Source organism: Capricornis sumatraensis, chromosome 1 (assembly GCF_032405125.1).
Source record: "Capricornis sumatraensis isolate serow.1 chromosome 1, serow.2, whole genome shotgun sequence".
NCBI lineage: Eukaryota > Metazoa > Chordata > Mammalia > Artiodactyla > Bovidae > Capricornis > Capricornis sumatraensis.
This window is the reverse complement of record NC_091069.1, coordinates 3,144,310-3,157,540: the sequence shown is the minus strand read 5'-3', so window position 1 is coordinate 3,157,540 and position 13,231 is coordinate 3,144,310. Positions and strand designations below refer to the sequence as shown.

The 13,231-nt window shown below is 67.0% G+C and overlaps 2 protein-coding genes across 3 annotated transcripts; both read right to left on the bottom strand.

The window, feature by feature from the left end:
* Positions 1-3,203: 3,203 nt before the first annotated feature.
* DNLZ (DNL-type zinc finger) lies at positions 3,204-4,980 on the bottom strand. Its single transcript, XM_068987279.1, has 3 exons — positions 4,780-4,980; positions 4,197-4,336; positions 3,204-3,434 (listed from the first exon to the last, which is right to left on the bottom strand). The coding sequence occupies exons 1-3, from the start codon at positions 4,978-4,980 to the stop codon at positions 3,266-3,268; spliced, it is 510 nt and encodes a 169-aa protein (XP_068843380.1). The 3' UTR covers positions 3,204-3,265.
* Positions 4,981-5,286: 306 nt separating this feature from the next.
* On the bottom strand, positions 5,287-12,423 carry CARD9 (caspase recruitment domain family member 9). Of its 2 annotated transcripts, XM_068976179.1 has the most exons (13): positions 12,302-12,423; positions 10,890-11,075; positions 10,553-10,690; positions 9,703-10,007; positions 9,440-9,619; positions 9,205-9,348; positions 8,963-9,088; positions 8,064-8,255; positions 7,639-7,680; positions 7,315-7,363; positions 6,035-6,111; positions 5,496-5,578; positions 5,287-5,410 (listed from the first exon to the last, which is right to left on the bottom strand). In XM_068976179.1, exons 1-13 carry the CDS (start codon positions 12,306-12,308, stop codon positions 5,311-5,313), a joined length of 1,629 nt encoding a protein of 542 aa, XP_068832280.1. In that variant the 5' UTR covers positions 12,309-12,423; the 3' UTR covers positions 5,287-5,310. The 2 variants fall into 2 exon arrangements, with proteins under 2 accessions (XP_068832280.1, XP_068832289.1); XM_068976188.1 differs by lacking the exon at positions 5,287-5,410 and having other exon boundaries at positions 5,507-5,578; positions 7,639-7,712.
* Positions 12,424-13,231: the final 808 nt, after the last annotated feature.

Sequence of the window (13,231 nt, the reverse complement as noted above, 5' to 3'; positions counted from 1 at the left end):
CTCTGCCCAGCCCCAGGGTCCTGCTCAGCAAGTGCAAGGAGGCCACTGCACCCCTGCCCCTCTGTACAGCCTGGGGAGCTCGGGGGGCCTCCAGTGAGGTGGGGTGGTGGGTGTGGGGCCGGAGGGCAGGGCTCGACCAGCCTCATGCCTGAGGGCGATGTGTATTTATTGCTCACACGTGTTTGCCATGTTGTCAGTGGGTCCTTTCCAGCCCAAGAGGTACATTTGTTCTTGTTTTTCCTGAAAAAATAAAAGTCTGCCAAGTGGATGTCATCTGTGTCGGGATGAGAGCTGGCGAGGGTCTCTGTCCTCCTGGGGGCCCAGTGGCGGCCTCACCTGGGTCAGCCAACCGGCCCACCCAGGCTGCCCCTCCTCCCGCCCACCCCTGCCATGGGTTCTGTCCCTGTTGTGCCCATCACTGAGGGGCCAGGGCTCGGGGGGTGAAGCGGCAGCCCCAGGGACACACGGCTGGCGAGGACGCTGGGGTTGGAGCCCAGGTGTCTCCGGCCTCTCCTGGGCTGAGCCAGCCCGGGCCCTGCCCGGAAGGCTTCATTCCAGGAGGCCATTTTGACCGGACGGTCTGGTGGGTCCACACGGTGAAGCCCTGGGGCTTCTGTGCCACCAGGGGACGGGGAGAGGTCTTGGGGACAGTGTGGCAGGAGGTCGGGGTGTGTGCTGCACCCCTGGCCTTGACCCAGCACCCTCCTGGGAGCCCCACACCTCCCCACTTGCAGGAAGGGGTGCTGACCAAGGGCAGATGGAAACGGGGGCCCGCCTGGCTCCCTGCCTGCATCTCTGGGCCCTAAGTCTTGGCCACAGACGTGGTGTTCTGGAGCCTTCTGCACCCAGGCCTCAGGCCAGGCCGACTAGAGCCCACTCCCCCGGCTGAGACCTTGGTCTACTCAGGGACCTTGCCTGGGAGATAAACATGTGGGCTCCTCTGGCGTTCAGAGGAAGAAAGTATTCCCAGAGCCAGGGCGGGGGTCTACTAGGCCAAGGCCGAGGGCCCGCCGGGGGGGTTGAACAGGAGGCCGGGAGCAACAGGAGGCTTCTGCCCAGAGGAGCCCTCTGGGACAGGCAGAGCCGCCTGGAACACAGGGCACCCCCCGCCCCAGGGGTCCTGACAGTGCTCCAGCGATGGGGTCCCCCGGGGGCAGGGGAGCCCGAGGGGTCCCAGGCTGCGTCCAGGAGGCCTCACGGGAGTGGGGCTCACCAGACCCCCGGGCACTGGAGCCCAGCACTCAGAGGGGCACCAGCAGGGCCCTGGCACAGCGTCCATCCGTCTGGCCGCATCCGAAGCCGTGGGTGCCAGGACTACAGGAGGGAGCTGGGATAGGACGGTCCTGCACTCCGGCCTCACGGAGAGAGGAACCCTCTCCCCACTGGCACGGCCACAGGCCACAGCAGCAGGCCTGCCCAGCCACCCGCTCGGTGGCTCAGTGTGCAGCAGCAGCATCAGAGGGCACCAGCAGGAGGCCCTACCCCAGAACAGGGCCCCAGACCACCAGGTGGCGCCAGCCACACCTGGAGGATTACAGGACCACCGGAGGTTGGCCAGACACTCGACTCCCTAGTGTGACGCTCTGGGGCTTCCCTGGTGGCTCAGCTGGTACAGAATCGGCCTGCAAGACGGGAGACCTAACTGAGGCTTTGGAGAGGGTCCTGGCCTGGGGTGAGGGGGGGAGGAGAGCCAGGCGCCTTGCGAAGTGGGAGCAGGGTGGCAGTGGCCAAACTGTGGGGAGGCCAGCGACCGGGGACAAGGCCGCTCAGAGCCACTGACCTCACAGGCAACCCGGGGGGCTGCCGGGGTCAGTCAGGAGGCAGGGGGAGGAAAAGGGCAGGGGCCTTTTCTGGGGTTTCCAGGGGGAAGCACAGTGAGACAGGACCAACACGCTTGCCCTGCCAGTGCGGAGGCTTTCAGTGGCTCTGGGCGCGGGGGCCACCCCGAGTTGTCCGGAGCCTGCCCTGGGTGCACTCACCCTACTGTCCCCAGGACCTGACCTGCCCTCCAGGCTCAGACCGACGAGCTCAGGGTTGGAAGACAGACAGGAAAGGACATGGCGAGTAAACGTGTCCAAACCGCCCAGGAAAGGAAGGTCTGCGCTGGGGGCACTCGTGGGGTCTGCTCTGCGCTCTCACGGTCCAGTCGGCTCCCTGGGCCTCCCCAGATCGGCCCCCAACCCTCCGCGGGCAGCGAAGTCCTGCCCCCACGCTGCTGCTCCAAGGCCAGAGGTCCCTCAGGGCGTTCGTGGAGAAGCAGGCCTGGGGGCTGGCTCAGCCTCCAGGACTGACTCTGTGAATGTCACAGGAGGTTCCGGGCGGGATAATAGGGGGTTGTTCGCCACGGGAAGGACGGGGAGGGTAATCAAGGCAGAGCACGGGCTGCCAGCTCCCAGAGAACAATGCCCAGGCCCGTGCCCACGGGGGCGGCTGTCAGGAGCTTGGATCCTGCAAGACTGTGACTGGTGATTAATGCTGAAGGTCACACAGCCCAGAACACTTCTGGAAATAAACACGCTTTCATAAACACACGAACATCCTGAGAAGGCAGTCAAGCTAGGCTGGGAGACAAACTGCACAGCCGGGGGCTGGGGGACACGCAAGCGGCAGCCCCACCCCCATACCGCTCGCCACCGCAGCTGCCCGGCTCATCTGCGGCACGGTGAGCAGCCTGGTTGGCTGACTTTGGCTGATGGCCAAGGGTCAAGGCCGACGTTGGCACCAGCTCACAGATGCGTCCAGGTGGCACAGAAGGACGTGTGGGGCCTTCTTGTGCATGGCCAGAGGGGCAGGACCCACCGTGGGGCTTTCGCCCCTCAGCAAGAACAGCGGCTGACTGGCCATCAAAATCGGGGCCTGACATTTGGGGCAAGGCTGAGCCACCCTGTGCCTGGGTCCTGTCTTTCCGTCTGTAACTCCTGACAAGGTGGCACTGTGAACATCTTCACCAGAAGACAGGAAGACAGAGGCTCAGAGAGACAAAGCGACCTGCCCAAGGCCACACAGCCACAGCCCTGTGGCGGGGAGGGGAAGGGCTCAGACTGCAACATCCAGCCCCTCACCACTCAGATGCGGCCTCCAGCCGCAGAAGGCCCCAGCGCACAGCCTGGAGGGCGTGCTTGTGACTCACTCTGAACTGCAGAGGCAGGGATGACAGGAGAACCCCAGGTCCCAGCATCTGCAGCGAAGTCTGTTTATTGATAGAAAACAGGAGCGTCCAGAGCCGCCCAGGGCTGGAGCACCCTTCTCCAAGGCAGAAGACGGGTCAGCCAGCCTCCGTCTTGCAGGGCTGGGTGGGATCCTGGTCCTCAGCCCCTTCCGCAGCAGTGGTGGATTTGGGGGGCCCCACAGCCTCTAAAAGGAGCTCCAGGGCCCCCTCGCCAGCCACTCGGCGTACCTTCTCCCCTCTGGCTGCCAGGATTTCTTCAATATTCCTGAGAAAGAGAGAGGTGCTGTGACGCTTCCTGGCCGTTTTGCGTCTTGGACCCTCGAGGGTACCCCAGGCCAAACTCAAGTGTGTGGGTCCTAGACTGGTGTGGCACCAGGGCCACCCAGTCAGGAGCCCCCTGAACACCATTCCTCACTGTGCGCCGCCCCTCACTGAACACCGCCCCTCACTGAACACTGCCTCCACGAAGGGGCGTGGCTGACGCTGCAGGACCAGAGCCCCCAACCACACTAGCTCACACCCATCCCATCTGGTGTGGCCAGCCAGCCTCAGAGAGGACAGAAAGGTGCATGCTAGGACCCAGGCCCCATAGCAGATACTTAGGAAGGAGCGCCTTGTAGGGTGAAGGAAGGAACCACAAAGTCAAAGGTAAGCTGTCAACCTAGTCTGATCCCTCCTGTTGGGGGGGGAGGGGGGTGGGTGGCTGACATGTCACCAGGTCCTGCTGCCCCTGAGGCTAGTACTGAGAGCAGAGGCCAGGCAGTGAAGCAGGACCAAGGGGGGATGGCCTAGGGCAGAAAATCGCATACTTGGGGCATACTTCCACCAAAAAGTTATCGTTCATCTGAATTTCAAGTTCAACGATGCATTTCTTGACAAGGAAGCTGGGCTATAGAGATAGGCTCTGTAATTTTCATTAAAAGGGCGGTGCCCCAGGGACGGTGGGTGGGGCCGCAGACTCAGGAGGGACCAGGCTAGCCCTGGGATACAGGCCTCTTGTCCTCAGCCCTGCCCAGGCAGGCCTCACCTCTTCCCATCCAGGTCGGAGAACCAGCCCAGGTTGTCGGCGATGATGTGATGGTTCTGGCAGCCGGGGCAGGTCACAATGACCACACCCTGGTGATAAGCGAGCTTGGAGATGCGCTTCGAGGACCTGGTCCCACAGACCTTGGGGAGACTCCAAAGTGAGGCCCTCCACACGGTCTCGCCCCTCCCAGAACTGATAGCCCCGCCCCTCCCGGAAGGCTTAGCCCCACCTCCGGAAGGATCTGTCACCCAAGTGATAGCCCCACCTCTCCCGGAAGGCCCCGCCCCACCCAAGCCCCACCTCCGGAGGGATCCGCCCCCACTGGTAGCCGCAACCTCCTGGAAGGCCCCGCCCCAGCTTAGCCCTACCTCCGGAAGGATCCGCCCCCACTGGTAGCCCCACCTCTTCGCGCGTCCCCGCCCTCTCCCAGATGGACCCACCCTCGAATGATAGCCCCACCCCTTCAGGGAGGTCCCGCCCCCTGTGGATGGCCCCGCCCTCCCTCGCCGTTCCGCAGCACCGTCGCGCGCCAGATGCGGACCCGGGCCCCTCTCCCCCGGCACCGCCCCCGCCACGGGCCCACCTTGCAGGTGTAGACAAGCTGGTAGTGCGCCGGCCCGGGTCCCGGCTCGGAGCTCAAGCGCCGCCAGCCCCACCCCCACGCCCGCCTTGTCCCCGCGGCCTCCAGGCGGACCCGGAGACCCCATAGCCACCTCGGGCCGGGCCCGCGGGGCCGCGCGCGGCTCAACAGTATCGGCACGTGGCTCAGCGCCGCCCGCAGCATGCCGCCCTCCGGTCGCCCCGCCCCGCTGCCATCTTGGAAGCGGGCAGCGGCGGAAGCGACCCTCCTCGGCTTCCGGCGCCGGTGGGCGGGCAGTGCGCTCTGCTGCCCCCTGGCGGCCGGCGGTGAGCTCTGCTGCCCCTGGCGGCCGGCGGCGCGTGCTGGACCGAGACCACTGGAGGCGGCCATGTCCGGACCGCGGTAGTTTATTGACAAAGTTGCACTTTAAGGTCCCCACGCAGAACCCTCCCGTGCTCGCCGACGAAGAGGCGGCCTCGGGGGGGGGGGGGCGCGCCCCGCTCCCGCGACGGGGAGGGCTGGACGGTGGGCCGGCTAGGCGCCCTCGGTGTCGGTGTTGTCGCTGCCCGTGGTGTTCTCTCCGTCCGCCTCCCCCTGCCGCGCGCCGAGCTGCATCTTCCGGAGGGCCCGCTTCCTGCGGGAGACCCAGACAGCGCAGGCGGGCGCGGGCTCGCACGAGGCCCCCGCCCGCAGCCCCCCCACCGCCCGCGCGGGCCCACCTGCGGTAGTTCTCGAAGCTCTCCTTGAGGCGCCGCCGGCCCTTCTCCTTCTCTGGGGGCTCCCGGCCGTTCAGTCCTGCGTCCTGGAGGAGGGGCGAGGCTCGGACTCCGGCCGGCGCCCCTGTGGGCCCCACCCCCGGCCCTGGGGCTGCGCACTGGGGACCAGGTCGGCGGGGTGCGCTGTCCCTCTTTTCAGATGACACGACGGGCCCGGGGACCCACGGCTCCAGGCCAGGGTTCCTTCCACTACAGTGTCTGGGGTGAGCCCTTTTGTTGTCAGGCTCAGTGCAGTGGACAGGGAGGCCGAGTTCCACTCACTCAACGCTGAGCCCTGTCCAGAAGACTGGACTGCTCCCAGCCCCGCTTTGTCCACAAATGGAGGACCCTCAGCTTCACTTCACTTTCCAAACACCCACACCCCAGGAGCCCGTGGGCAGAGTCTGGGCTCAGGCCCCGGACATCCAGGTGGAGGAATCACTCTCAGGAGTCCAGGCTGAGAACCTCCCCAGGGCCCTCCCAGGGACCCCAGGCAGCCTTACTTCTGGGGTCAGCGATAGCTGTTCCTCCTGCGGAGCCACAGACGGCTGCTCCGGGCTCTCCCCGATGGCCAGGCTGCCTGGAAGGGAGAGTGCCTGTCCGTCCTGCCCAGCTGCCAGGGTCACGCTGACTGGTACCTCTTACCTCCTCAGCCTGGGCCAGCCCTGTGCCACCTCCTGGGTCCTTACTTGGACCTGCCAGGATTCCCGTTGTGTAGATACGGGGACTCAAGTTCACTTCTCACCCCCCGCGTAGACGGCTCAGGTGCCCTGGGAACAGGGGCTGAGGTCCTAGGGCTCCCTCCATATCTGGAAGGGCCCAAGGCTCAGGACCCTCAGAAAAAATGCTCTGATGGGCTGGCCACAGTGGGGGCTGGGTATGGATCCCAGGTCTCAGGGACATGGTGGGAGCAGCCCAGGCCCAGGTCTTCCCCTGAAGCTCACACTTTTCCCTTCCCCTTGGCCTCTGACCCAGCCTGCCCCACCTCCTGCAAGGGGCCATGCCAGCCCAGGGTTGGGGCTCCCAGGCTGGCTGGCCAGCGGCCTTCACTGCCCACTCGTGGCCTGTGGGTCCTTCCTGCCCATCCCCACGTGGGGGCTCGGTGGCTTCAAGCTTTGGGCGGCAGCAGAGGGACCAAGTCTTCACTTCTCCATTTGCTGCCTCCGCTTCCTCTTTCGGCGCCCCCCCAGCAGCTAGCGTCTGACGCTGAGGAAGTCTGTCTGGCTTCACACGCTACCTCTGCGGTAGCGCCCCTCCCCCCACCCCGCCCCCACCCTCCCAAATTCCCATCTGACACCCAGCTTCGGAGCCAGCCCCTCATCATCCCCTCGGGGCCACCCCACACCCTGTGTCCAGGCAGGCAGAGTGATCCCGCCTCCGCCGCCTGAAGCCCCCAGTGCGGTCACCCGGAGCTGTACCCCCTTCCCTGTCTATTCCCACTTCTTGGCAGGCCGCACCTGGGCAGCGGCCACCGCCCGGCTCCCTGCTCTGGAGGGCGGGTGCCCCTCCTTCTCAGCATTCCCGGGCCCGAGTGGAAGCTGACAGCCTGGGCCCCAGGCTCAAATGGGGCTCCTGTCCGCTTTCTGGGGGTTGCTCATCCTCTGTGCCCCAGTGTGCTCATCTGTGTAGTGAGGCATGAAGGTCCTGGGGCCAGGGCTGGGGTGCGCGCCCCCTGGCACCAGCATCACGCAGCGTGTGTGCCGAAGGTCGAGACAGGAGCCAGCTTGCCACCACGAGGAGGCCTTGGTCAGATTCCTCCGGGACAGGCCGCGGGCCCCCTCACCTTTGTCTGAGAGTTGGGTGTCCTCCTCCAGGTCCTGAGGGGGCGACAACTTCCCAAGAGACATGGGGCGATCAGACCGCCGCCCTGCCGGGAGTGGACCTGACCGTCCACGCTGCCCGCCCCGGGCTGCTGTCCCCACCACCGTCCCCCGGTGCCAGCCTCTCAGGGAGGGACCTGTGCTGCCCAGGTGGGCACGGGGCAGAGGGCAGGCAGTGCACGGCCAAGCTCCCAGAGCTTCGCATACAGGACTGTGGTCTGGCGGAGGCTGTGGCCCACAGCGTCCAGTGAAGCCCGCCTGGGCCTGACCTGCAGAGTCATGCTCACCTCCTCGGAATTCCTGGGTGAGCTGTCCTCCACGTCGGAGCTCTGCGGTCACAGAATAGGGGTCCATCAGCAGGCTGTGAGGGAACCAAGCCACTCCTGGGCGTGGGGTGGGGTCCCGAGCTGGGCCCCCCACCAAGGAAGCCCCTCCCAGCTGGGCCTGGCCAGAACGCGTCTCCTGCCCCACTCACCGTGCCTGGCCCTGAGCTTCGCCAGCCCTGCAGCAACCCTCCAGGGGGGCTCAGCGAGGAGCCAACCTTCCGGAGGGAGGCGGGGCTCAGGAAGGGCCAGGGACCTCTGGCGGCTCCTCCCCGGGGCTCTGTGGCCTCCAGGACACACCTGCTCCTGCGTGGCCGCACCCCCCGCCCCCCTCCCGCCCCTCCCCGTGGCAGGGTCAACCCCACGGAGGCCCCCCGGGGGAGGCCCACCAGGACGAGCGCGTCCAGCTGCTGCCGCCGGAGCTTGCCCTCCACGGCCAGCAGCTGGCCCTCACGCTGGAACAGCTGCAGCTGGAGCTCATCCACCTTCTCGCTCAGCTCGCGGACCTGCTTCCGCAGCGCGTCCTTGTCTTGCAGGCTGCGTGCGTGCTGCGCGTGCAGCTCCTCCCGCATCAGGGTGGCCTGCGGGGCAGAGGGGGCAGGGCAGGTGTCAGAAGGGGGATCCTTGCTGAGCCTCCTTGTGAGCGTGGCCTGGCCCCATGTCCCAGGACACACACACAACGCATACCCCGCCTGGCTTTCATTTCCCCTCCTCATCTCTCACTTCTCAGCCGTTGATTTCTAGCAACGCTCCCGGGAGAATTTCCAGCAACAAGGCTACGGAGGGGCCAGCGGTGGCCCCTTCCCCTTTCTTCCCTGAGGATAGCTCTCATGCTTGGGGCGTGTTAAACATGACCCCAGGCTCACGATGGGAAGTGTGGGCCGTTCAGAAAACATGAAGGAGATGACTGCCTCCCCACGAAGGGCCCCCGGCCACCCTGCCCCCGTGTTTCCTGTTTCACGGGCGCGCTTGACACTGAGAACACGATCGTGGACAGCTGTGTGATGTTCTTCAGAGCGAACACCCCACGCTTTCTCACGCCCGCCCTCCTCAGTGGGGACGCTGAGGTCAGCCCAGGCAGCCGGCCCGAAGTGACCAGCCAGGGAGGCCATGGCTGCGGGAAGACTTGGAGGAAGCCAGCCTCTGTCTCCGGTGACGATCCTGGAAGCTAAGCCACACACCCATGTGTCAGCGCTCACGACTTTGAACGAGCAGGAACCGCTTCTATCAGAGCTCATCGAAGGCTACATAGACGACCGCCTCCCCCGAAAGGCTGGCGTGGCCCTACCTGGTCCCTTTCAATGGCGACCTCCTCCATCTGCCGCAGGATGGCCTCGATGCGGTCCTTGTACATCTTGGAGTCCCTCCGCAGGGCCAGGCACTGCAGCTCGAACGTCTCCTTCTCCTCCGCGCTCTACAGAAGATGCCAGCTAGCCCCACCGCCCGCGGCCCCAGTGGCCGGGCTGGAGGGCAGCTCCAGGCCGTGGCTGGGCCCCCGACAGCACCCCCACGTGCGGCCCTGCCGCCTACCCGAGTGCGTAGGGCCTCGGCCTGGCGCAGGTCCCTGCGCAGGGAGAAGATGGTGGCGGCCTGCTGCTGGAGGTCGCGCTGCGCCCGCTGCCAGTCTTCCTCCGGCACCTGGACGTGGGGGCGGCCCTGGTCCCGCTTCCCCTCCTGGGGGGCGAGGGAAGAGGGTGGGAGGGGACGGGCCTGGCTTCCTCCCAGCCCGCCGCCGCCGCCGCCGCCGCCGGCCCTGGGGGCCCACCTGCAGCGAAGCCTCCAAGCCCTGCACGCGCGCCTGCAGTAGCGCCTTCTCCTGCTGCAGCTCCCAGAGCAGCTCCTGGCTGGGCCGCAGCTCCATGGCGCGCCTGAGCTTCAGCGTGTGCTTGCGCTCCACCCTGCAGTCGTCTTCCGCCTTCATGAGGCTGTGCTTCAGCTGGTCGATCTGAGGGGAGTGGGGGGTTGCCGTCAGGGTCGGCCGGGGGAGCCCTGCCCCACACCGCCCCCCCGCCCCCCCGCCCCGGGCACCTCCAGCAGCAGCCCGCGGTGCCCCGTGAGGGCCGCGTCGCGCTCCTCGCTCTGGCGGGCCAGGCGCAGGGCCAAATCATAGTTCTCAGCCTTGCAGCGCTGGAGCTCGCGGCTGCCCGCCTCGCAGGCCTCCTTGAGATGCTGCACGCGCTCCTGGAGCTTGCGCAGCAGGCTGTCCTTCACGCGCAGCTCCTCGGCAAGGCCGTCTCTGGAGCCCAGCAGGGCCGTCAGCTCCTGCACCTTCTTCTGCAGCTTCATCACCTCGCTCATCAGCAGCTGCGTCAGGCCTGACTCGCCCGAAGCGTCTGCGGAGCGGGCAGGATCAGACGGCGCGCCCCTCCCAGGGGCCCCGCTCAAGGACCGAGCGGCTCTGGGGTGGCTTGGCCAAGGGGTCAGCTCCCCGCCCAGGGGATGAACTGAGGCGCGGACTCACCTCCGCGCCCTGTTCCCACCCACCCCGCCGACCCCACCAGGGCAGGATGGCCTGGGGTCTGGGCGTCCATCCCTCTCTAATTCTGTTGTTGTCTTGGTTGAGAGGTGGGAGGACGTGACTCGGGGCCACCCTGCTGGCTTCTTGGGAAGGGCTTCGGCGAGGTCAGAGGGCCTTCTGGGCCGAGCATCAGCCTGTGCCTTCCCCCTCCCACAGGCCCCAACCTGGGGCTTGGGCTCCCTTTCCTGCAGCCTCTGCCCCTCCACGAGCTCAGGATGGTGGGATGGGAAGGACACCCACACAGGGACGAAAGCCGGCAGCTTCCCACGTGAGGCTCACTCCTTTCCTTTCACCCGCAGCTCACCCATCGGGACCAGGCTCCCCTGCCCCTCGCGCCCTAGGCCTGCGCCCGCCGCTCACCGATGATCATGGAGAAGACGCGGGTGGGCTCCTTGCCCGTGACCTTCCTGTACAGCTGCGGGTAGTACAGCTCCAGGCTCTCGAGGAAGGCCACGTAGCCCTTGTGGCCCGTCCGCTGCAGGATGTCCAGGAGCACTCCTGTGGCCCAGGGAGGACGCACGTGATGGCCCACGAGGCTGCAGCGGGGGCCAGCCTGGCCCCACCTTGGGGCGCTCCCGGGGGCATCTGCCGCACGGGGAGTGGGCGTAGGGGCCAGAGGCGGGGTGGGGGTTGGGGGGCCTCTAGGCCTCCGGGGGACCAGGGTGGGGGGCAGAGTGTGGCCGCCCGCGGCACTGACCCACTTTCCGTTTGCGGGTGACCAGGTTGGGGTCACTGAGCACCTGCTCCTCGTCGTCGGGGTTCAGCACCTTGCACTGGCGCAGGTAGGGAGTCATGCGGGCGGGGTCGATGACGGAGATGAGCTTCACTCGGAAGCCCTCCAGGGCGCTCCAGCATGCGTCCTCGTTCTCGTAGTCGGACATGGCTGGGAGGAGGCAGCCGCTGCTGAGCTGCGGGCCCTGTTGGGGCCCAGGCCAGCCGTCTCGGCCCGCAGGAGCCCAGCCCAGGGGTGCGAAGAAGGGAGAAGGCCCCCTGCTGCCACTGACTCAACCAGCATCTCCCCCTGCCTCCCCAGGCCCTTCTGTTGACCCTCCAGGTGCCCTGGGCTTTTTCTCCCAAAGGACCCTGATAAGCGTCGGGGACACGTGGAGACGCTCCAGGATCAGGGTGGTGTCTGGGAGGACACAGTCAGCAGTCCCACAGCCCTCCTCTGGCTCCGCCCGACCCCCCAGGACACCCCAAGTGCTGTGGGGGCTGGCAGGAGGCACGTGAGGGAGGGGGCCAGTGCCAGGGCACCCGGGCCCCAGGCTGTGCTGCGGGACTTCCTCCTCGCCCGCGGGACAGCAGCCCTCACATCCCATCCTCCCGGCCTCTCTTCTTCCGGCGGCTGGTGACGCAACAGTTGCCCAGCAGCTACTGGGCCGTTCCCACCCCAGGTCAGGCTTGGCGACGCAGTGCCCTCCGGAAAGAGTGACTGTGGACAGCCTGCTAGAGGGCGCAGGCCCGGGCGTCCTGGGAGGGGCAGGCCCCAGGCCCCAGCCATCTGGGCTCCTTTCCGCCTCCCGGAGAGGCCTCACTCTTGGGGGCTGCCCAGCCAGCTCTCCACCAGGAGACGCCCCCTACGCCGGAACAGCCCACTGTTCCTCCCTCCTGCTCCGCGTCCAGGAGCCCCTCTCGCCAGGCTGGGGTGAGCCAGGGGCAGCCGCGGATTGCCTCCTCCCGGCGGTGGGGATGGAGACCTGACCCTGCCACCTCCCACTAAGCTTCCGATCCGTGGTGTCGAGGGAAAGACAAGCCTCCAGCTCGCAGGGGCTGGGCCACACTCCTAGGGACGAGGGTGGCGGCAGGTTCAGGCTGCACCGCCTGCCCAGGGCAGAGGAGGCGCTGAATGAATGCACCTGCAGGTCGGGGTCTCTGGAGCCCTGGGCCAGCCCCTGCCTGCCCACCCTGAAGTCCGCGCATCCTGCCCCTGCCGACCCCCCACGGCTCCCTCTGTTGAAGCGACAGGTGGGCACAGGGTGGCCGTGGCGCAGGGAGGGCCACAGAGCCAAGACCCCCTGGTGCCCTGCTGGGTCTCTGCCCCACACCCCGTCCCCTGCCCCAGGCCCGAGCTGGGGCGCCACCTGAAGGAAGGGCATTGGGTCAGCCTACCACGCATCCGCCTGGGGGGCACCTGCACGCCTGTCTGCCTGATTCAGTGCCGGGTAGGAGGTACCGGCTGCCAGGATGGAGGCGGGCGGAGCTGCGGGGAGAGCCCAGGCTGTACTTCCTGACGGGCCTTGCTCACCCCAGATGCAAGGGTGACCATCCCCTCCACAGCCTCCTGATTCGCCCCAAGCAGGGCGGCCCCGGAAGGCGGGGACAGGGAAGTGGAAGCTGCTGGGAGCCTCGGGTGGGAGAGCGAGTGAGCCAAGGTTCTCCCCGGGGCTGGATGAGGCCAAGCCACCGTCCAGCCCACGGTGTTCCCGTGAGGACTGCAGCCTGGCGTCTGTGGTGGGCACGGGGCTGGGGCTGCTGTGCTTGCCTTGCATCCCCACCAGCCCCTGGGCAGCCTCGTCCACTCCCGGGAGCAGCCCTTCTCCACAACACGGGGGACGGTGACAGCCAGGCCCTGGGACGCGGAGCCCAGACCCCCGCCCCACCAGGCCGGCCCTACTGGTTGAACCGAGAGCTGCCCGCTGCCGGGCTGAACGCCAACTTCGGGAAGGGGCCGCAGCTGGTGGGCAGCAGCCTGACCGTGGCTGCTGGCTTCCTGTGCTTGATTCCTGGGGGTCCTGAGCCTCAGCCTCTGGGGTTTCCTCTGCCTCCTGGCTGAGCAGGCTAATCCCTGGAAGTCCTGGTGGGCTCCCCTTGGGGGAGGGGGTGGAGGGTCCTCCTGGTGTAGGAGAGGCGCCAGCTGCGGCCCTGGCCCTGCACAGCCGGCAGGCAGGCAGAGCGCCAGGCCTAGGCCCTCCGTGAGCTAGTGTTCCCACTCTATGCAATGAGGCTGTGGAGGGATCTTCACGGTGTGCTTGAAAATTAACTATCTGGGAATCAAATAACAAATGTCTTAACCCCCAGGTCAGACAAAGTCACAAGGAA

Excerpts from the sequence above, each read along its gene's own strand:
- DNLZ (XM_068987279.1), bottom strand. The coding sequence starts at position 4,980 with ATGCTGCGGGCGGCGCTGAGCCACGTGCCGATACTGTTGAGCCGCGCG. Across the intron at positions 4,337-4,779 it reads AGCTTGTCTACACCTGCAAG|GTCTGTGGGACCAGGTCCTC; the intron begins GTGGGCCCGTGG and ends AGTCTCCCCAAG. Across the intron at positions 3,435-4,196 it reads TCCGACCTGGATGGGAAGAG|GAATATTGAAGAAATCCTGG; the intron begins GTGAGGCCTGCC and ends TCTCTTTCTCAG.
- CARD9 (XM_068976179.1), bottom strand. Across the intron at positions 10,691-10,889 it reads CACCCGCAAACGGAAAGTGG|GAGTGCTCCTGGACATCCTG; the intron begins GTCAGTGCCGCG and ends CCTGGGCCACAG. Across the intron at positions 9,620-9,702 it reads ACCGCGGGCTGCTGCTGGAG|ATCGACCAGCTGAAGCACAG; the intron begins GTGCCCGGGGCG and ends CACTCCCCTCAG.